The sequence below is a fragment of the Dermacentor albipictus genome, chromosome 3, assembly GCF_038994185.2.
Source record: "Dermacentor albipictus isolate Rhodes 1998 colony chromosome 3, USDA_Dalb.pri_finalv2, whole genome shotgun sequence".
NCBI lineage: Eukaryota > Metazoa > Arthropoda > Arachnida > Ixodida > Ixodidae > Dermacentor > Dermacentor albipictus.
The window spans coordinates 124,073,314-124,097,412 of record NC_091823.1 but is presented as its reverse complement, the minus strand read 5'-3'; the positions used below and the strand labels follow the sequence as shown (position 1 = coordinate 124,097,412).

At 45.3% G+C, this 24,099-nt stretch overlaps 1 protein-coding gene across 3 annotated transcripts in view; it reads right to left on the bottom strand.

Annotated features, from left to right (window-relative positions):
- The window catches only part of LOC135909448 (uncharacterized), a 63,544-nt gene that overhangs the window by 1,587 nt on the left and 37,858 nt on the right, over positions 1–24,099 (bottom strand). For all 3 annotated transcript variants that reach the window (XM_070536027.1, XM_065441412.2, XM_070536028.1), the window contains exons 7-10: positions 22,886–23,121; positions 14,069–14,400; positions 7,597–7,820; positions 4,680–4,874 (exon numbers count right to left, since the gene is read on the bottom strand). In XM_070536027.1, coding sequence (XP_070392128.1) covers positions 4,680–4,874; positions 7,597–7,820; positions 14,069–14,400; positions 22,886–23,121 — 987 coding nt within the window. The remainder of the gene's footprint in view (positions 1–4,679; positions 4,875–7,596; positions 7,821–14,068; positions 14,401–22,885; positions 23,122–24,099) is intronic.

Sequence of the window (24,099 nt, the reverse complement as noted above, 5' to 3'; positions counted from 1 at the left end):
GAGTGTGGTGTGTAAGCTTTAAAGTTGTGTTTTGGGTCTGTGAGTGTGAGTTATCAGTCAGCAACAGACACACTCAAGTAATCATGGCATGGGCCTTCGTCGTCATCTTCAACATGCCGCAGAAAAGCGCAGGAGTGCGTCTGCTTCACTAACGTTGTTGCGGAAGTTTTGTAGGCTCTGTTCTGATGCGTGTTGGCAGCACACACTACTGGCAGCTCATAGCAATGCAAGTTCAAAGCTCCTGCCTATCTGTTCCGGCGAGCTGATCGGAGGCGCAACAAGAGATGGCACACCGACATGGCTGCATTTCCAGCTTCAAAAACATGACATCAAGGCCTCTCCTACTGTGTTTCTTTTCTCTATGCCGGAATAGGATGTGATGATCACGATGTTGAATCGACCTATAATTCAGGCTAAGCCTCCAAGATTGGCTTTGCAGTTAAATCTCTGAGGTGCAGTGCTGCGACCAAGGCAAGGCCTCGGGGATTACCATCTAGTGTGTAATCTCCGAGGCCATACTTGATGTCTCAGGTCTCTGAGGTCATACTTGTCATGGTTGCCGAAGCAGATAATGGCGGCAGAGTGGGCGCATGCTACAGCCATGGACGGAGTCCAGATAATCGACTGTAGAGCTGGCGGCTGTCCAAAATATCAGTCGTAATTGCACATTAAGTCTATGGGGCCACTGATGGTGCTGCGAAGCTCTCCAAATTACCGAGCACGTCCGGATTATTGGCGTCCAATTTATCGGACGGCAACTGTACTAAGTGTCTCAAAAAACAATTTTGGTGCAGCGAGTCAATTAATTGTAGCTATCTAGCAAAAATAGATAACATCAGACAGTCAGAAAGCACATTGGCTTCCGTGGGTACCTGGAAGCATGAATGGCAGCTGGCTTCACGAGAGCAACACTGGTGCGGTGTGATTTCAGCAAGTCACTGTATGATGGAAAGGCAGATGCACACAAACAGCAGCATAAACAGCGTCCTCACAGATTGATTAGTATGGAAACAGTGGGTAAGAAAAAGGAAATATGCGAGAGAGGATGTCGTGTTGTCATTTGTGACACAGGGCACACAACAGAAAACAAATTGCGCTTTAAAATTAATGGTGGAGTATCACTAGACAGTTTCAGCCGAACATAAGATATCAAAATCTTTGCAGCTGAGCTAGTGTCTGAGCATCTGTATGATTTCTGTTTAAGGTTCTTCAAGCAACACACACCACACACGTTCAGAGCAATTTCAACAGAGCAAAAGTAAATAGAACATGCACACTGAATGCAGTAATCGCAAGCAGCGATTACTGGGTCTTTCCGAATCAATGACTTCCAGGGCTCGACGCAGGGCCGTTAGTTCTGCCGCCGTTGAGGTCGTGACATGCGATGTCTTGAACCGCAGTGTCATTCCTCGCGTTGGTACCACCACGGCACCACCGGAACTGCATGACGTAGTTGATCCATCGGTATAGATGTGCACGTGGTTGCTGTACTTTTCATGCAAAAGAAGTAAGGTCAACTGTTTTAGAGCAGAGGCCGGTAAATCTGTCTTCTTCTGTAGTCCTGGAATCATTAGATGTACTTGTGGACGGCTCAAACACCACGGAGGAAACGCTGGCTTGGCCGCAGGTGTGTACCCTGACGTAAACGACGCACGATGTGCACTGACAATGCCGCTAAATGTCGAGCAGGGCCTTGCAGCTGTGAGGCTCGCCAAGTGGTGCGAAGGGGTCCTGGCATTATGCCTGAGATGCATGCGCATTGTCTCAACGGTAATGTGCGTAGTGATTGGGTAGTCCTGCGCAAGGCAATGGTTTCAGCAGTTGATGCACTGCGTGGTAACCCAAGACATATCTTAAGGGCTTGGGCTTGAATACACTGTATCGCACGCAGGTTAGACTTGCAGGTGTTGGATATTGCAGGCAGGCTGTATCTCAGGAATCCAACGAACAACGCCATGTACAGCTGTAACATAGCGTGTACAGATACTCCCCAACTTTTTCCTGCAAGGAAGCTGAACAGGTGACAGATGGCAGTCAGCCGCTTTTTTACGTAATTGACGTGCGGAGTCCAAGACAGGTCTCTGTCAATTACGACTCCCAAGAATCTGCGAGTTCTGCTGTATGGTATAAGTTGTCCGTTAATAGATACGCCGTAACCAGACATTGGCTTCCTCGTGAATGCCACCATTGCGCACTTTCCGCATGAAATTTCAAGTCCTTGTTCACGAAGGTAGCAAGATGTCATTGTGGCAGCCTTCTGAAGCCGAGCGCGAAGCTGAAGTCGTGTCACGCTTGATGTCCAAATGCAGATGTCGTCCGCATAGATGGAAAGGCGTACGGTGCTTGGCAGGTTGTCAACTAACCCACAGAGGGTGAGATTGAAAAGAGTCGGGCTAAGCACTCCGCCTTGAGGGACTCCTCGGCTGCTGTAATGCTCGGATGTCGGGCCATTTTCTGTGTCTACATAGAATAGTCTCCTCTGTAAGTAGCTGCACACCCACATATACATCTTACCACCAAGTCCGACGGCTTCTAACGTGCTAAGGATGGCTTCATGGGTGACATTATCATAAGCCCCTTTAACGTCTAGAAACAGAGCAGCAGATAGTCGCTTACGGGCCTTTTGGTGTTGCACAAATGTTGAAGCAGTGGAGAGAAACACCGTACTGCCCCCGCTGAAATGGATCATGTATGAATCATGTATACCACCAGCAGGGTGGTATACACGCTTCCCTCTGGACACGCTAGAGCACCTAGCACCGCCGCCGCAAATTCTACACATGGTGCATATCTGACTGCTATATGTGACACAGGTTCAATCCTGCACAGCACCAAAGAAATGTTAAAGTATTTTTAATTTTTTTTTATCACAGAAAAATGGCACACACTCAGTGGCACATGCCCAATGGCCAAAGTTGACGTGAACGGTTAAATGCAAATGGAAAAAAACGAAAAGCGGGTAACATTCCCAAAGAATGCTAATAGCATTAAAATGCAAGGCAGGTGCTGTATTAGTATGTAAGCATTCTCTTCTGCCAATTCTTTTCATTTCAAAGTGAAGCTTTCTTTACCTCTTTCTCCCACTTTGTAGCTGCTGTCTAGGCATGCAACATTGAATATGTGCCCAATCTTGATCCATTCCCCAGAAATTATATGTTACACTAGGTATGTCCCTGGATGAAAAAAAAAAAGAACAAAAGGCAGAAAAAGAAGATGTCTATAACATAAAAACCATTGCAGAAGATGTCATAGATGGTGGTCAAAGTGAGCAAGTAGCTTACTCAGAAATCAAATGGACACACTAGCAATATCTCCAAAGTGCACTGCTGATGCCGATAGTGATGCTTAATATGAGGATGACATGACAAACTGTGGATCTGTGCTTCCTTCTCCACCTGTTTGCTCCATGAAGGCCAGATACTGCTCCGACCATTGGCTTTACAATCATGTCGATCCCACGCACAGTGGATGTTGGTCTTAGAAAAGTTATGCTGAGCTGGCAAGATGAAGCAGCTCACCTCGACAAAGGATGCACTGCCGATGTCGGTGACGAATACATTCGTCAGGCCAGTCAGCAAAGAAGGATGACACTGCACCATCAGCAACTAGATCTAAACCTTTAGATGCCACAAAGCTGTTGCGCAACAGCACACGCATTTGAAAAGGCCTATACTGGGCCAAACTGCAGCGACTTTTGTCACCTAATTATAATGCGCTGAAACGTTTTACCATGTTTTTGATGAACATAAACCATTTTGTGAAACTTTGGAATCTGTTTTAGAGCGATAGCCATGATAAGCTCACTCCCTTAGTCATTTCAATGTTCCCCAGTTTCTGTTGCTGGAATCCCCAAGTGCTTTGCCAGAGTTCTACACAAAAAGAAGCCTTGGTGCTCAGTGAGGATTGCAACTCTAGTCCAACATATTCCTGGCCATAGATTCTACCTCCCAGCCACTCAACAGATCTGCAGCAAACAACTACTGCACATGGACCTCACCACATCTGGCCTCTTGAGCGCATGTTAAATGATTGACTGACTCCACGCTAGCAGCTTAGCCATAAAACTGTGCTTAGGTGCAGGAATACAAAAGAAGCCAGTGGCAAAAAAACAAAAGGCAAGATAGAAAATGGGTGTAAGAAATAGCTGCATCTCTCTGGTTCTTCACTGCTGAGGAGCGCCACCTACAAAAAGACAGCTCATACTAGAGCCTTAATTGACCAAAATTTTCTTGGAATTCGATTGCTCGTGTGCATTTGGAAATGTTTACTCCAACCGATACCGCAAAAAAGAGTGCAAGATCTAATGTACATAATATTGCGCCAGCTATTGCATCGCTGGGGCCGTCACTATTGTGTCACTAGGGTGTCACTATTGCATTAGGGCCGAAATTGAAAGTTTTTACTATTTACACTTTGTTTATGTCTGTTTTTGGCACTGAAACACCCTCTGTGAAGTGTAGAGGCCAATCCTAGATTCATGCTATTCATCACACTTGCTGGTTCTCACCATGATTTCGACCCCCACTCCTAAACACACAAAAATGTCGCCCCTATTGGGCTCAACCAATACAAACTTCTAAGTAGCCGGCTTTTGGTTCCACTATGGCAACACCTCATCAGGGTACAAGCTTACTTTCATTTTCACATTATGAGCTTTCGAACTGATCATGCATACTCACATCTGTTCGACGTGGCATGGCAGCCTCATGGATCATCTGTTTGGCCACAGCTCGATCGCTGCACCCCATGCTCTGCACGACTTCTGGGAGCTGAGGGTGCCAGTAGACGGAATCGTAGGCGTGTAGTGCACGCTTGTCCGCTGCTCCATGAACGAATGCGGCAGCAAACCGCAGAAGCTCGCGATTGCGACGCACCTGCACCATGATTAACTTGCTGGTGAATTTTCCAACATTTCAGTGCATGTTGAGACATGCAAGTACAGCAGGCATGCACTAAGTAAAATGAAGTCCCACAGTATCACAAAATATGAAAGCATGGCTGATTCTGAAGGCCCTTCAATATGAGCAAGCAGCAGCAGTGGTTGTGCCAATGGTGGTTCCACTGGCCACTACTGGTAATGAGGAACCATATCCCCAAGAGCACAGGTTCAAGAGTGTTTTTGTTTTTGATATGAATCTGCTTCTTGTACATGCCTTGCGTAACACAAGTAGCCTGCAATGCTTGGTGAAGAAATGCAAATTCAGGTGCAGAAATTGTTGCCATAACTAATTTATGCACATGTAACTACAGAACGACAGAAAGATGAGCTAGTTGGTAAGGATCTATAATGCAAAAAATGGGTAAGGCATGCAGACACGGACACTAGAGAAGTGTGTTGCCATGTTGTCCACTTCTCTTGTGTCAGTGTCTCCAATCCTTACCTCTTTTTTTGCATTGTAACTACAGTCGAACCTCGTTATATAGAAGTTGCAGCTGCCACTAAAATGAGTTCGTTACATTCTATATTCATTAGAAATGTGCACACTAATATCGACGACAAAAATTTGAGAGCGTGCCTACATGAGGGAAGGGCAAGTGTGATGCTGTCTGCCGGCATGGCAAGCCACCCAGTGTGAGCTTTATTCTTGGTCATTCATTTTCGGAGGTAAAATCACTTTTGCAACGTTTTGCATGACTAGCAACTGTCTCATCAGTTGACGGCATCCTCCTGGCACTGTGTTGAGCATGCTTTCCAACTTGGGTTGCCGACCATCTCGAATTTAGCGCGTCTGTCCTGACAATGTCTCGTGTCTCAACTTGACCCAGTGGAGAAAGCCAAATTTCCCAATGTAGTTTTTTTTTTTTTTGTCTACTGTATAACGATAAGTACACCAGATTTTTTTAAATGCTTGACAGCTCGTTTGCACATTCTTCTTTTTATGTGTCCTGTTGAACTGTCTTAAACGTAAAGGCAGTTTTGCTGTCATAGCTCCAGTTCTGTCATAGGCCCTAGCCTTTCGCAGTACCTCTATCCATATTGGTAGCCATGTCAGTCAGGCAACTATGGTGCCCTTTTGTAGTAAATTGTGACACAGCAGGACTTAAGTTGTTCGGTGTGGTTGCACGCACAGACTGGCAGCACAGCTTCTGGCACTGACAGGGTCAATGGTCGCCTGTCACTCAATGCCGTGTGGCCAATCCCAGCGATAACAATTGTGCGGTGGCGTGCCATTCCTGCCGGAGCCCAGCAAAACTCATGCCCGCATACCGACTGATCAAGTGCACCTGAACACAGTGCGGCACAACACATGAACACAAGCTCAGCTGGACTGCCATTTTATGCCAATGCTTTTTCTGATGTTAATGCTTTCTCACGCTATCGCCAGTAGCAATGCTGTGCTTGCGTTATCAGCAGGATCATCCGGCCGTGAGCGGTGGAAGAGTGGCACAGAATTGAGCGGAAGGCATCTCTACAAAATAGCAGCTCGCAAGTGCCAATTTACTTGAAAAAAAAAGATTTATTGTTGTCTGCTGGCTTCCCATGGAGTTGCAAAGCCGTAACATTTTTCAAGTTGTCTATGGATTTGACCGCCTTCAGCCTGTCTTGCCGCTAGGAGCTTCTCTAGGTAATTTCGTATCTTCTTAGCCATGCTGACGGCCTCTGTAGTGCTCATAACGGTTCTTCAATGGTTCCTTGCTGACAAACACATTGTTCGGATTTGTTATGTGAGAGGACTGTTACAAGATTGCACGGCAGAGGCCGTATTCTATGTCAGTTCCAGTCGGTGATGTGATCACTTTCACAATATTCCGCATGACTTGGCACCAAAAGAGTCGCAACATACAAGGCTAGAGCACTTCTCACACAGTGCCGAGCAAACTATGTTAGCCCTAGCCAGGAATGCTGCCGCTCGTAGATGCCAATGTGTTCGGTGCCAAGTCACAACAAAGTGATTGTATCCCCAAAAATTACTGACCCAGGATACCGCCTCTGGAATGAATGCCTCCCAAGTAACATGTTTCGAACTGTGAGTGAGCAAATATTCACTTCTTTATACCTGATATTGCGCTAGATCTTGTACTTTCGGTACCGTTATAGCCATCGGTTAGCCCACCCAAATGAGTGTAACCAACCAACTTTAATTTACTTCATTATATCCAATAATTTGTTATATCTGTGTTCGTTACATCGAGGTTTAACTGATGCATGTACAAGTATGAATGCATGCATTGTGCGGACACGTAGATACAGCACTAGCTAAATAGCCGAACGAAATGTGCTCGCCATGACCATGCAAACACCAAGACAAAGCAACACCACAGAGAGACTTCAACACACTTCATCACTGCGTGTATATGCGACCTCTTGCACGTGAACAGTTAGCCAGAAAAGTTTATGAAATACAGGTTCCACGAAAACTTAATTTTTTCGATGTGGTGGTTTCCCCATATAGGGAAAAAAAAGAAAGATTTTCATCGGTTCCCTTTTCGCGGGAGGCATGAGTGACATTATATTGTTCGAGAAAGCAACATTCAAGTTTGTGCGTCGAGGCTGCAGAAGCCACACTCAAGCTCTACATTCACACCATTCAGGCAGAAGTTTGCATTAGATGCCTGAATGATTTCCGATTGTGGCACCATCGCGGCTGGACTCACCATTTCGTAGGTGGTCTCGAGGACCGACTCATCCGCCCAACATTGCTTGAAGGTCAGAGATGTGAGGACGTAGTTTTGGCCCTCTGATGCAGCGAGTACCCCCAGCAGATGCGTAGTGTCGTATTTGTGCATATCCACATTGATGCTGTAGAGCCGCTTACTATTCGCCATCCAGGTGAACAACGTGTTCTGTATATCCTCAGGGATGCAAAGGTCCTCAGTCCCTGCATGTTAATTTTTGCATTGCGGAAGCTTTGACGAAGAGCACGAACACACTTAAAAAGACACACACCACAGCCCAGAGTCAATGATCAAGCTAAACACCTCCATCGCAAGATACCATTGAAGGTAACAGCACTAAAAATGGAACTAAGATGAGAATAGACGAACATGGCATTGTGTTCATCTGTCCTCATTTCGGTCCAGTTGTTAGTGCTGTTACCTTCAAGTTCCAAAGTGTACCAACCAGCAAAATTCAACATGCTAATGTAACGTAGCCCTTTAAGTGACCTATCAACCCCAGTCATTCAACCGAACGAATGTTTTCATTTGTTGCAAAGACACATATTATGCATTGGCGTATGGATCAAATTTCTACACATTACAGAAATCAACCAATTACAGTTCGTTCAAAAACCTAATTAATTACAGTTATAGTGGTGGAACAGCCATCTGACTTTTTGGCACATATCTTGACGCAGGCAAAGTGCTGGTTTGGTGCAGCAACAAGCACTTCCGGCACAGTGTCAAAAGTACATCTATGCGCCATACTATCTCATCTTTAGCCAAAGTAGACAATAAACATAGTGGAGCCAGCTTTATGCACACCAATAAGGCATTCGGGATAAAAATTACCAAAGCATTTACAACAGATTACCGAAAAATGGCTTTTTAGTTGCGTATATTGGATTATAAAGCTGCTTCTATAATTCCAACTTGCAACAGTTATTTGCGTGTTCAGTGCGCTTCAAGCAAGCCAGAAAAGGATTATGCCGAGTCCAACATACATTTCAGAATCTATATGAAGCAAATCTTTCGCAGAGCCGTTAATAAAATGCTATAAATTTACCCATTTAATTTCTGTGTCTTTGGCTTATCGGAAACTGGTGTGCCCACGTGTGCTCTTGCGCATCCTTGCTACACAATGTGACAACTCTTATATTGCCTTTTATTTATTTTAAATGAACCACCTGCTTTTTGGCCAATCCCCCATTGTTGGTACGTGCCAGAGTATGCAATTCATCATCACAATCAACTTGGAGCAATCATCTCAAAGAGCTAGTCGACATAGGCACGCTAGAAGAATACCGTATCTACTTGCATAATAATCACACTTTTTTGTCAAAGAATTGCCGGCAATTGAGGGGTGCAATCATTATTACATGGGTTAAATTTCACGCAAAAAGCAAAAAATTTTTTTCACCTCGCATTTGCTGCAGGATCACAACAGGTCAACAAACACGCGGCTGCCGCTGTAACAGTGCGGGACACCAAAACAAAAATGGCGGCCGGCAAAGCAAGCCGAACACACCAATCAAGATCTTTTTCTTTTCATGAGTACATTACACACATCGAAACAGTTCCTTCCTTGTCAGTAATGAATAACATTGTTAATATCGGCAAGTCTGTAGCAATAACATTGCCATGTCCACTTTGAGGGGACAGAAACAGAGATGGGCATGCTTAGCTGCCAGTGACATAGAAACACATGGTGGGTATGCTGCGGAAATTGCGGCATTTATTTTCACTACTATCCTAATACGGCACATTTCCGCTGAGGGTGGGCGAATATCTTAGCTGTGTTACAAGCGTTGGCATATGAATAGGGTACATTTCTAATGTATCAGTGTAAATGTGGCTATCATTGCCGCTCGCAATTTGTTGCGTGCCCACGAGTGCAGACAAGAAGAATCGAAAGGCGCCTTTTTTTGTTGTTGTAGTTGACCCCAACCATTATAAAGCCTACAAATAATAAAGCCAAGGCAAGTTTGGTGGTAGCTTTTTTTTTCATGGAAGTGCGGAAAGTCATAACGGACTAAAATGGGGCATCTGCTTAAGAATGTTTAGTGCATGCAGACCGTTTGGTATGCCTTGAAGTCATTCGCAAAGCATTCGACAGATGGTCAGCGCAATCATCATTAGCTAGACTTGGCACACAACATATAGCTGCAGCAAGTTCGGGGTGCAATCCTTACACGGGAAAGAAAAAAAACTTAATTTTGACGACAAAATTCAGGGGTGTGATCATTACGTGAGTGCAATCATTATGCAAGTAAATATGGTATACATGTGATTCTGGCCTACTGGTTAGAGCATCAAGCTGCCATGCCGGGGCGCCGAGGTTCGATCCCAGCATCGTGCATGTAATGAGATTTTTTTATCTTTTTTAAGTATGAGCTATTTGGCAGAATGGCAGCAGCTGGCAGCCATAGTTAGGAAAGTCTGGGAAGGTTTGCAAAGAAAGCTTAGCATTAAAAAAAAAGAATATGAGGCAATGTAAGGAATACTGCACTCTAAGACGTCTGCAACTAGAATGAAGTCACGGTGAAGGCGTCCAAAGGTTTCTTTATATTTAATGTACCAAGTTACTCCTGCATAGTAACTGCGACTTGGACCATGTGGATGTATGTAATAATTACAGCATGACCTCTAATGTAAGTTGTAACAACATAATAAACGTCTTTCGGACCACACATGAATAGTTGTCTTCCCAGAGGCCTTAATTTCCAGTTTCCCCATGACAAAATTGTTTCCTCATTTGTTCAAATCATAGTTCTAAACTATCATGCCTACATCTCATATGTGTACATTTGCTCTGCTTATATCCCGATACAATATATTTTTAAACCTTTCGTTAATTCCATATGCCACTTGTGCCAGGCAGAACGTCCAGAAAAATGAGTATGGATCCAGAAGTGAGTTGTCCGAAATGAAATGACATTGCCCGAGCTATCTTTTTTTTTTGTTTTTTCTTGAGCAAGCTTCGCACCATACTAGTACAAGGAATACAGAACTGTTGAACAAATGGAACAAACAAGATCGCACAGTGGCAGTAGGTTGGAAGCTCACCCAGAGAGAAATACAACAGGAGAGCAAGAATAGCAAATGGAGGACCAACGGCAGTGGCTATATCTGTGGCTATGGTTGCTCCGTTGACTTGCAGGTTGATGTTGATAAGGTTTTGTTTGTTTTTTTTCCTAGTGAAGCAGCATAAGTGGGAAAATGTTTTCATTCTTATTGTTCTTTTGATCTAAGCTTGGTGCAATTTTAGGCTAAAATTCCGTGTTGAAGCAGATGGCACAGAGGATTGCCCTTGGCGCAGTATTTCTCAATTGGTGCAGCTGTTTTACCATAGTGGTTACCAATCACTGCTCTGTGAAAGTAGCTAAGCAATTAGTGAAAAAGTAATCAATTATTTTTGAATTACTTCCCTCCGAACATTTATTAACACAGCACAAATATAGTAAATAGAATGAGCTGGCCTGGCTCTTTCAACACGCCCTCTGCAGGTCTTCACACTTTTATGTTCACTAATTATTGCTCTTCAAATTTTATTTTCGGCAACGGTCCCTCATTTCTTGTGAAGACATCTGCAGGGACCCAGAAAACTCACTCTATGTGCACTCTTGAAAAGTTGGAAAAATCATACATGGGCGATTTCCTAGCATCAACACCGAAAGTAGCTATTGTCGTCGAGCCATAACAGTGCCTGTTCACTTTGTCAGCCGGCATCCAGTGGAGTGTTAAAATGAGGAAACAAACACTGAGCGCCCAGCTTTACCTGTCTGTACAGCGCTTCGCAAGGCTGCTGCGTGGACTGCGCCACCTGTTACAGCTTGGCTCATAAAGCTCCGGATGCCTCTGCAATGTACAAATCAGGTCCCAATGCCCAAGTCTACGACCCTCACCTGCTAGGCTTAACAAGCAGGCACGTTTCTGCAAGAGAAATCCAGGACGTACAAAGTATGATGCTTTGACTTAAAAGAGAGGCGGCCTATAGATCTTATAACCTTATTGTATGTTGTAACAACATGACAAACGTCTTTCAGACCACACATGAATAGTTCTCTTCCCAGAGGCCTTAATTTCCAGTTTCCCCCTGACAGAATTATGTTTTCTCATTTGTTCAAATCATAGTTCTAAACTATCGTGCCTACATCTCATACGTGTACATTTGCGCTGCCTATATCCCGATACAACTTATTTTTAAACCTTTCGTTAATTCCATATGGCACTTGTGCCAGGTAGAAGGTCCGGAAAAATGAGTGCACTGCGCTATCTTGTCACGGGCACGTGCACATATGTGTGCATGCAATGTGTCTTATCTTACTGTGTTGGCGTTCTGCCTGTTGCACCTGTCACACGGCGTCTGCTGTGAACGTGATATTCCATATAGCAAAGGCTCTGCAAGAGGCCGCGATATGCCAAGCAGTCACGCAAGTTCTTGTTTTTCTCAGCAAGGTCAGTGACATTTTATGTGCAATGTACGTTCTGCCAGTAAAAACACACTAGTATTACCACACATTCAATAGAACGTGCAAAATTTCATTTTGGTCACATACTTACAGTGCAATTCAGCCCCATACTAATGTGTACCAAATATGTATCCAGCAGAGACTTGTATGTAAAATATTTTGAGCCTAAAAAGAGAGGTCTTTTGACAGTACCACGAGCATTAATGTCACATAAATTATAGCTATGTGAACGTTTTATGCCCAATTGAAACATCTACAGGACATCCAGATGATGCCTGTTGTTTATAGGGATATTGGCTACTGAAAAAGGTAATTGAATTACAGCATGTGTTACAGAATAAGAGAAAGTAATTGATTAAGCAGCAAACAATCAAGGACTATAAGTGATTGCAAGTAATTATTTACATGTAATTCATTACATACAAGTCTGGTACCAATTGGCTCAACAAGCAACCACCTTTGATTAGAGAGTCTCTGGGAACGGCCCACTATACTCAGCAATAAGCCAACCAATAAATAGATGGGAAACAAAGGGTTGGAAGATGTTTGCAGCTGATAATCGCCTCACAGCTGATCATGTGGGCTTAAAAAGTAAAGATGCAATGGGCCTTGGCAGTTCATCTCCCGGGTGCACAACTTGCTAATGGCACACATGTTACATTATGCCACTGTCTGAATTGAAGTAGTTCTCACTGCCACCTACAAGCGAGGCCAGTAATCTTGTGGAAACCAGAATCATCGCTATTGCTCACAGCACTATGCAGAAGACGCATCTTTATTCTATTTATGCTTGGGTGTCCTCGTGCCCTACCAAGGTGTGCGAGAAAGTAACCAACTTCTAATCTAGAAGCAAGGCATTGAAATTTCCCACCACAATGCAAGAGAGGAGTGTACTGATATGGTTGTATCAAGCCATTTCCAAATAGATCTTACGTTCAATCCAATTTGATTCTGTGACTCTTTAGGATATATATATATATATATATATATATATATATATATATATATATATTAATTGAGAAATTAGGCTTAATATCCAGGTTTTTGCAGGCTCACAACTGAAGGCACCTATCCTGTTCGGGAATATAAAAAACCGAAATCTCGATTCATGCTTCTTACATGTTAGAGAAAATATGGTAATCATACTTAAGTTGTAAATCAGGCATTCCTAGCCATTTACCGTAAGCTATGCAGGAGCAGCTGCTGGGAATGCTCACTACGAAAACAGCATGGCTAAGCAAAGCGGCAAGCATGTTACACAACCAAGCCCTTGTATTCGGATACCCTCTATGAATTTGGCGAGTATGTAGGTAACAACTAAGGTGTCACACCTTCAAAATGAAATTGTTCAATATTATGCAAACTTATACCTTAATGTGCTTTAAAATACACAAGAGTTCACTAATGAATGAATGAATGAATGAATGAATGAATGAATGAGTGAGTGAGTGAGTGAGTGAGTGAGTGAGTGAGTGAGTGAGTGAGTGAGTGAGTGAGTGAGTGAGTGAGTGAGTGAGTGTGTCTGTGTGAGTGTGTGTGTGTGGAGAGAGAGAGAGAAGTTGTCAAAATTTGTTGCTTGATTTGCAAGCAACAGCTTGTTTTACAAACAAGTTGTTTTTAACTGTTCCTATGTCCCAGTCACTTTCGCACTGCCTGCCACAGTGGATACTAACGACAGAGATGCAATCACATGGATTTTAGTACACTGCCACATCTTGCATAAATTTTCACTGCAGAGGATGATTATGATATGCTGGCGCGTGCGGCTGGATGCTCAGACATGGGTATCGTGTTGCAACGAAGCTCAAGCTATTAAATAATATCTGATGATTGCCTCTCGGTAAAGGGCACAAACACAACATAACTTATAACTACTTCAAAGCCGTTCAAGCGGTAGGCAGCTTGGCACTGCTTGTCCCCCTGAGCCTCCAGATTAGAAATGTAAAGCTTTGCATTAATCACAGTGACTCTGAAATCATGCACTTTTTTTAACCTACCGAAAATGGAGAGACGCTCTATGCTGACATTCTTTTGAAAGGCTGAGAGGAGCACTAGCTGCAAGTCTCGTGGTATAGGGCCCAGCCGCAGCTGCAGCTCTCGTAGCTTGGGTGTGGAGGTCAGGTAGAGTGACAGTGCGTGAACTGCATTCGAGCTGGAATTCTCGCCGACCTGGAGGCTGAGCGAGGTCACGTAGTCCCCGTCGTCCGAGGACAATGCACGGCCAACGTCCATCAGGTTGACGTTGTACAGGCAGTCGACAAAGCTCGCTGTGTCTCCAGGATCCCATAGAGGAATTAGTTTATTCATGGTGCCATTGCTAGACATACACCTGGGCCAGAAGCAGACACACTGATTTCATCACAGACTTTGTGAAAGTAAAGCTCACATCACCATGAAATGCTGCTCCTAAATTTTATAACCAAATCTGCCCTGCATCAGTCAATTGTACTGACCCTATACCTGAAAATTTTCAAATGAGATAAGTCCATTTGATCATTTGGCTAAAAAGAAGCATAGCTGATCCTCCATGCAATGTGGTGGCTAGCTAGCTCATTTGCGAGGACGACTTTATTTTTTTATTTTATTTTTTATCTACCAAACCCTCAGAGCCAAAGGTATTACAGAAAGGAGTGGTTATACAATCAACAAGAAACAATAAAATGGGCAGTAGATTAAAGTGCATACAAGAAACTTGGCTACTAATACAATGATAGCTAATTACTAATGACAAAAAATATAAGCTAAAAGTAAATGACAAAAAATGAATGAAGTAATAAGCAATATGCAGTGTGTATTACAAATAATGGACATTTATACATTAGCTAAATGCTTGGTTAAAGGCATATTTATCAGTTATTGAAACAATGTCAAAGGAAGGTGGTTCCATTATTGTGAAATAGAGGAAGAAAGACACTGAATGAATTTTTGTTACGACAAATAGTCCCCTACCTTTGACGATGATGAATGCGATGTGATGAATATGGGTCGAGGAATGATAATGTTTCACATTACAGGGCGATACTATAACTCATGAAATAGTGTTAATCTGGATACATTGAAGCAATAACTTAAGTACTAATGGCAATGATGGGATAATTTTCCTGGCACTTATGCTCGAAGTTTGATTCTGGTTAGATAAAATGAAACGAACAGAGTTATTCTAAAATAGTTCGACAGATGTAACAAGATTGTTATTGCATGGATACCAAACTGTCGATGCATATTCTAGTTTCGGATCTATTAGTGTTTTACAAAGCAACAGCTTTAGGGTAGACAGAGCTGAAGAAAAATTTCGGCCTAAGGTCCTAACGGCCTAAAGTGGGATGATATCCCCAGCATACATGCTCGTCCAAAGAAAAACAGAAATTAATATAGAGAAACTGAATGCATTCATTAATTGGCAATTCAAACGTGAACTTAAGTCCTCCTGATGACCATGTATGCTGGGGATATCATCCCAGATCTAAGAAAACCTTGTTGCGCTACGACAGCGCACACTCTAAATTGATTAAGAGAGGCATATCAACCACGTGCATTAAGGCAGCACTGAGTAAGTCATGTGAGCACGAGTGTGATCTAAGTTCTTTAAATCAGATAGCGCGATTACAGAACGCAGGCTTTCCTAGTTCTGTGATCACTTCAGTATGCGAAGCCATCTTGCAGAAAGAGAAAATAACAAGTTCCGAAACATCACAAAAAGAAAAGGATAAAGACAAGCGACAAAAGACAAGAGGACGACGCAACAAGCTATGGAAAGAAGAATGATAGGTGTAACGTTAAGGGATAAGAAATGAGCAGGTTGGGTGAGGGAACAAACTCGAGTTAATGACATCTTAATTGAAATCAAGAAGAATAAATGGGCATGGGCAGGACATGTAATGAGGAGAGAAGATAAGGAGACCGATGGTCATGGTTACGGACTAGATTCCAAGGGACGGGAAGCGTAGCAGGGGGTGGCAGAAGGTTAGGTGGGCAGATGAGATTAAGAAGTTTGCAGGGACGACATGGCCACAATTAGTACATGACCGGGGTAGTTGGATAAGTATGGGAGAGGCCTTTACCCTGCAGTGCGCGTGACCAGGCTGATGATGATGAAGAGACAAGCGCACGTGGTGCCATACTTGCACAAGTTATCACACAATCTAAAGAAAGTTTCCAATAGACAAAATATTAATTTGCTTTTCAGTGCCCCATGTCAGCTGTCCTCGATATGTAATTGTATGAAAACACGCGAAAGGCCCCTGTGCACCACAAATCACAAATCCCGTTTCACTGACTGCAGGCGCAACATTATCTATCAGATACTGCTGAGCTGTGGACAAACTTATATAGGTCAAATGGGACAGTGTTTCAATGAAAGAGCTCATCAGCACAGCATTAACTTAAAGAATGGCTATGGGAGTCATTTAGCAGGACATTCTAACAAGTGTCACTGCACTCCCATATTTGAAAAAAAAAAATTCATGGGGAAAGGAAAATGTAAGAGGGAAAGGGAAATAATAGAGGCTTATTACATTAGAAAGGAAGGAGATAAATGTGTAAGCGCTCTCTCTTTTGCATTGTCAGGAAAGGAAATAGCTTTTTTGGATGAAATATTATGATGTTGCTGATTTGCAGATGTTTTGGCGACTGGTGTACGCATGCCTATGCTGAAAAAGGTATAAAATGGCTGGAGAATTTCAAATAAACTTCCAGTTGGCAGTCAGTGCTTGTCTGTGATATTTGTTTCCTCGTGTCCTTGTTTTATTCGCACTGTTTAACCTCAGTTCTAAATATGAACCAACTAGCCCTCGTCAAGATCTTACTAACACCTTTCATGGTCGATAGACGAAAATTCCGAAAACTGTTAAGAATCTCCGAGTGAATAAAAAGTGGGTTATTTGTTATAGAATGTCCATATCTTGCCAAGAACGTCTATAGATATGTCTTGGCATGCAGCGCCCTCGTCTGCAGTAATATTGTAGCGAGATATAAGCTATTCATTGTCATCTGTACATGATCATCATCATGTGGGGCTCATATGGGGTTCTTCTTCATCATCGCTTGTGGGGCTGGCTCTCGAGTGTGCTCCTTGCTGTGGGCGTGGTCGGTTCGCCTAACCTTTTGACGCGGAATAAAAGCCGTGATTACTGCTGCGTCACAAGTGGTGGAGTGTGCTCTTCGGTCCCCCGTCCTCTGACTCCCCGCTCAACCTCCTGGAGCTTCGATCGGGTCGCCGATTGTGCCAGCTGTCCGCCAACATGTCGCAGGACGAGCCCACAGGCACTTCTACTTCTACCATCTCGGCCTCGACTACCCCAGCCGCTCCATATTGGGTTGTCAGTGGGCACCAGCGTGATCCCCATCTGTTTGCTGGACTTCGCGGTGAAGACGTCGAGGATTGGCTGGACGACTATGACCGAGTGAGTTCGGCTAACCGTTGGGACGATGCGTCCAAGCTGCGTCACGTCGCCTTTTATCTGACAGGCGTAGCGAAGACTTGGTTTTTCAACCATGAGGTTGATTTTACGAACTGGGGTGCTTTCACACAGCAGCTCCGCCAAATCTTCGGCACACCGGCTGTTTGTTCTGCCCTCGCCAAAAAGACGCTCGACACTCGCAAGCAACAACCCTGTGAATCTTATACGTCGTACATCGAGGATGTGCTTGCTCTTTGTCGACGCGTGCACACGGCCATGACCGAATCCGACAGGGTTCGCCACATCCTCAAAGGCATCGGCGCTATTGCTTTCAATGCTTTAGCCATCCAGAACCCCACTACCGTCGCTGATATCGTCGCTACTTGCCAGCGCCTTGACGAACTGGAATCAGTACGGTTGCAGCCGGACACCACTGCAAACACTAGCGCCAACGACCCTACGTTACGAGCAATGATACGCGCAATAATTCGAGAAGAGCTCCAGTATCTTGGCTTAGCAGCAGGACCTATGCCTTCTCATGCCTCCGATACCAATCTGCGAGATGTCATCAAGGAGGAATTGGCATCCATGGCTGGTGCAGCGTACACGGACCCTCTAACACCTAGGGCCCCATCGACGTACGCACAAGTAGCCGCAGCTACTCCAGTCATCGTCCCACCGATGCCTCCAAAACCAACACCTGCTCACATCGCTTCCATGACTACCAGCGCACCTACCCAAACCAGCTATCCGCAGTGGCGTCCTCCTCGTCCCATCTGCTACTACTGCGGCTATCGCGGCCACATAGCGCGTTTTTGCCGCAAGCGCCAGCAAGACGAGCGTCGCGGCTATGACCTATACGAACGGGATGACTTTTCGCCCGGAGCTACTTTCCAACGTCTAGGGAGGTTCCATGACCAACGCCGTCCTTATGGTCCACCGCGCGGACGCTCTCCATCGCCTACTGTAGCATCCGAGACGGCTTACCGTCCTGCGAGACGCCGCTCGCCGTCACCCCTTCGCCGCTCGACGTCCCCACTGAGACCTGCTTCTCAATTCGCCGAGCGTCGTCCGGAAAACTAAATTATGCAGCTTTTGGAGGAAAAGCTGCATCGAACGACAGGACAGAAATTCCTCCATCGCGTCCGTACAATGTGATATTGGTTGTAGTAGAAGGTGTACAAGTAGAAGCTTTAATAGACACTGGTGCTAGTGTTTCAGTCATTCACCGTGATTTGTGTTCGCGACTTCGGAAAGTTACGACCCCCTATGAAGGACCTACGCTACTCGCTGCTCAAGGGGCCTCCATTCGACCTATCGCCATGTGCACAGCTCGTATTTCCATCGATGGACTTCTACATCACGTACAATTTGCAGTGCTAAGTTCGTGTGCCCAGCAGCTCATATTGGGATGGGATTTTCTTTCTATGGCCTCCGCCTCCATCTGCTGTGGACAACGCGTTCTCCATATGACCGACACGACCTATTCACTTCATGCAGATGACACACCCCTTCACTTCCGTGCTGCAGAAGATACCGCGTTACCTCCTCACCATCAAAGCATCGTTACTATCACGTCTGATGTGATTGACTGCGGTGACGTGCTCGTCTTACCATCTGCACGCTGTCCTACAAGAGGGATAGCCTTTGCATCAGGGCTCGTTAGGTTTGATGATGGCTCTGCACTTCTCTACGCTACAAACCCGACATCCGAAAAGATTCTCATCCCTAAAGGCACTGCATCAGAGTCTATATCTGTTATTTCCTTTAAACCAGCTTCCTCTGAAGGTCCTTGTACCGGACGGGCCGCATCTCCTTCAGCTCTTGCAGCTGCCATCAGTTCCGACCTGACACCTTCGCAGTCACAACGATTGCTTGCTTTGCTCCAAAAACATGAAGCTTCCTTTGACGCGCATTCATCTTCGTTGGGAAAGACTTCGATTACAACGCATCGAATAGAGACAGATGGTACATCCATCGTGCGCCGTAGACCATATCGCGTATCGCTAGCCGAGAGGCAAGTCATTGACGAGAACGTCACCGACATGCTCCAACGCAACATAATACGCCCCTCTGCTAGCCCTTGGTCTTCCCCCGTTGTTTTGGTTCGCAAAAAAGACGGCTCTGTTCGATTTTGTGTCGACTACCGAGCACTTAACAAGATCACACGCAAGGATGTATACCCTATGCCGCGAATAGACGATGCCTTGGATTCCCTGCAGGGTGCCGAGTACTTCTCCAGCATCGATCTGCGTTCAGGCTACTGGCAGATACCTATGCATGAGGACGATAAGGAGAAAACAGCGTTTTCAACACCAGATGGGCTCTACGAGTTTAATGTCATGCCATTCGGCCTTTGCAATGCGCCCGCAACGTTCGAGCGCATGATTGACACCGTTCTTCGTGGCCTAAAGTGGAAGACTTGCCTGTGCTATCTCGACGATATTGTTGTTTTCTCGTCAACCTTCTCTCAGCACCTGCAACGTCTGGATGAAGTTCTCATGTGCCTTGCCAACGCTGGACTTCAGCTAAACACCAAGAAATGCCATTTTGCGAGCAAGACGATCAAAGTTCTAGGTCACATTGTGAGCAAAGATGGCATTCGTCCCGATCCTGACAAGGTTTCCGCAGTTCAGCACTTCCCTCGTCCCGAAAAGACCAAAGATTTGCGTAGTTTCCTAGGCCTCGCTTCCTATTTTCGGCGATTCATACGGGGCTTCGCCTCAATAGCGTCACCTCTGCACAAATTACTGGGTTCTAATGTTCCCTTTGTGTGGTCTCCCGAATGTGAATCTGCGTTCACCCATCTGAAGCAAGCTCTTACATCTGAACCAGTACTACGCCATTTTGATGAAGCTGCTCCTACCCTCCTGCATACGGATGCTAGTGGTCACGGAATTGGTGGCATTCTGCTACAGCGAGACGACACTTTAGGTGAGACGCAAGTCGCGTTCTGACAAACGCCGAAAAGAATTACACCATCACGGAGCAGGAATGTCTAGCTATCATTTGGTCTGTGCAGAAGTTTCGACCTTATCTTCACGGCCGCCACTTTACGGTCGTTACAGACCATCATGCATTATGCTGGCTTTCGACGCTGAAGACCTTGTCTGGACGACTTGGTCGGTGGATTCTTCGTTTGCAAGAATACGACTTTACCATTACCTACAAGTGCGGGAAAAAACACCAAGATGCAGACGCGCTTTCTCGCTGTCCGCTTCCTACGACACCATGCAATGGAGCTCCAACTACCATCCGTGACAAGCTTTCGCTCAATCCCTCCTCAGATGCTTTCTTGTTGGCCACTGTCGACGAGATGCCTCCACACGACAACAAATCCTTCCAATTTCATCAACTTGCCGACTCTTACTGTCGGCGCATCATTGACCACCTTCAAGGAGCTTCGCGCCCGCCTAACGCCCGCCTTCGTCGGCAGCTGACGCAATTTAAGATTGACAACCGCGTCCTATACCGTCATGTCTATCACCCTGACGGTCAACGCTGGGTTCCTGTTCTGCCACGCTCTCTACGTGCTCATGTCCTGCGGGCTTCTCACGACGACATGTCTGCTGGTCACCTTGGTTTCCAGAAAACCTATGACCGCATCAAAGGGCGCTTCTACTGGCCTGGATTGTCCGCCAGTGTAGCGCGGTATGTCGCTTCCTGCGCTCTATGTCAGCGTCGAAAGCTCCCTACATCAGCTCCAAGCGGACAACTGCAACCGGTTCCATGTCCGTCGCAACCATTTGAGGTCGTTGGAGTTGACCTATATGGCCCTCTTCCTGTGACTCTCACCGGTAAACGATGGATTGTGACAGCCGTTGATCACTTGACACGCTACGCCGAAACAACTTGTGTGAGTTCTGCCTCAGCCCCTGAAGTTGCTGCATTCGTACTTCAATCCTTAATACTGCGTCACGGTGCTCCTCGCGTCCTCCTGAGTGACCGTGGAAAAGCATTCCTTTCGCAACTACTAGACGAAGTACTCAGAGCCTCCGGAACCACCCACAAGACTACCTCCAGTTACCATCCGCAATGCAACGGCCTCACAGAGCGATTTCATCGCACGCTGTCAGACATGTTAGCCATGTACATTGACCCGGATCACAGAAACTGGGACGCAATTTTACCATTCGTGACCTTTGCATATAATACCGCCGTTCAACGCACGACCGGTTACTCGCCATTCTACCTTGTCTATGGTCGTTCGCCCTCTTCCTGTCTTGACGTCTCTTTCTTCGCGCCAACTGTCCATCAATGTCCTTCCTCCTGCGAAGAATATGTGTCCCGCATTCTGCGTTGTCGCCAGCTCGCCCGCATCAACACCGAAGCACGGCAACAGGACCGCAAGCAGCTTTACGACGCCTCTCATCGCGTCGTGTGCTTCCGCCCTGGCGAGGAAGTGCTACTCCGGACACCAGTTCGTACTCCTGGCTTGTGTGACAAGTTTCAGCTTCGGTTCATCGGCCCCTACAAAGTCATGGAGCAGACTTCTCCAGTGAACTATCGCGTGGAACCAGTTATTGTTCCAAATGACCGCCGCTGCCGCGCCGCTGAGATTGTCCACGTTTCCCGTATGAAACCTTTCACGAGACGTTCACCGCCCCTTTGAGTTGCGGCCAGGATGGCCGCTCTCGCGCGAGGGGACATTAGTGTAGCGAGATATAAGCTATTCATTGTCATCTGTACATGATCATCATCATGTGGGGCTCATATGGGGTTCTTCTTCATCATCGCTTGTGGGGCTGGCTCTCGAGTGTGCTCCTTGCTGTGGGCGTGGTCGGTTCGCCTAACCTTTTGACGCGGAATAAAAGCCGTGATTACTGCTGCGTCACAATATTTACTTTTGTATGCTAAGAAAAGTTAGGGTACTTTTCCAGCATTTATAAAATTTCCAAAAAAAACAAACTTATTTTTTTTGGTTTTACTGCAACTTCAACATTTCCAACAATTTTACATCACTAGTCGTGACATTCCGTTGACGTTCTCCCAAATTTGAAGCAAAGTTACGTGTTTGTACATTGCTCCATTTCACCCATAACAGCGTTGCTGCACCACACCATAATGCACATCTGGACACCCACACGGCTCCGCGAAGACTGACAGACCTCAAACTTCAAGAACCCGACTGTCAACCAGTGGTGACAACTACACCACACACCAGCCATTCATCTACTGTATTCAATAATCACAGTTTGTATTTTCACAGCTCATATGCTAAGTAACTTAAATGTAAACTTTCCTGCACACTCATGGCACAGGACACCCATTCCTGCTATAACCAGTTATGTGTTTTCATGGCTCTAAAGCAGTATGCAAGCCACAAAGTGGTTTAGTAGTTCAGTCGCACCTCGTTACAAACATTGTCACTATCAGCAATCTAGCAGCTGCTACCCAAAGGGGAACTCCTCTCACCTCGCTGCGGTCACGACGACGTCTGCTCGAGTGTAGATGAACACCCCATGCAAGAAATCTGCATCGTCGACGATGACATCACCCAAGTGCAGCTCTGTAAATGATGGTGAGTTCTTGGACGCCGCCAGGAGACAATAAACCATGTGGGGTGTGCATGGCCAGTCCAGGGTCAAGCGGCGCAGCGACGTCCCCCTCTTGAGCGCCTTGACCACAGCGTTCATGCAACCTTCGGGCCCCTAAATGAAAAGAAAAATAAGTAAAGGCAGTTGTGCCTGTTAATTATCAGTCGGGAGTGGACCCAGGTTTTTTGATGTTGTGTGATGGGACAGGGCGCCATGTTGAATAACTACGGTGATAACGACTATTTCGTGAAGAATTCTTTATTGAAATTGTTACTGTATAAATTATGAACTACAAAATGAGCTGATTGAGTTCTTTCTTGACATGCTCTTCCAAAGGATTGCTTTCTTCAAAGGACACTAAAGCAAAACATTAATCAGAATTAGGTCAGTAGATCATTCGTCTGGAAGTCTATCGTCGTTTTTCACAGTGCCAAAATGCGACTTAGTTACATAAAAAACAGCTCCCATTATTATATTTTTGTAAGAATTCCACAAGGCTTGCAACAGATTCTTTTCACTGACTAGTTTGCTCATCACAAACAAGATGGCGCTTACGGTGCACCGAGCCATTTCTTGCCTCAAGGCCTGTCCCACTACCTCAGTGGAGGTTCAAAGCCTTCCGATAGGGGCGGATTGCAAAAAAAAAAAAAACTCATGTACTTTAATTTAAGTACATGTTAGAGATGGAATGTCAGAGATGGAATTGAATCCAGAGATCTCTATACAGCCTCTCTCGGAGCCTCTGTTCTGATTTAAAATGTCAAGATGCCATAATTTGATTGATATGATTTCCTACCTCAAACCAATGTGCATTGTGCATTCACTTAGGCACCGACACTGCATGGCCACCTTTCAAAAAGTTAGTGTCGATACCTCCAAAATTGAGAGCTGGCTTCCCACCATTAGAATGCACTCTGCCAGATAGGCAGCTGATGCACAGGTGTGGAATAATGACCTTAACGCAGAGCAAAAGTAAGTGCAATGCAGTGAACACTTCTAGGTAGCAACCTCACGTGCACTAATCCTTAGCACAGACCTAAATGAGGTAAGTGTATGCAAATGTGCTGAACCTTATCCGCCAAATGTGCAGTG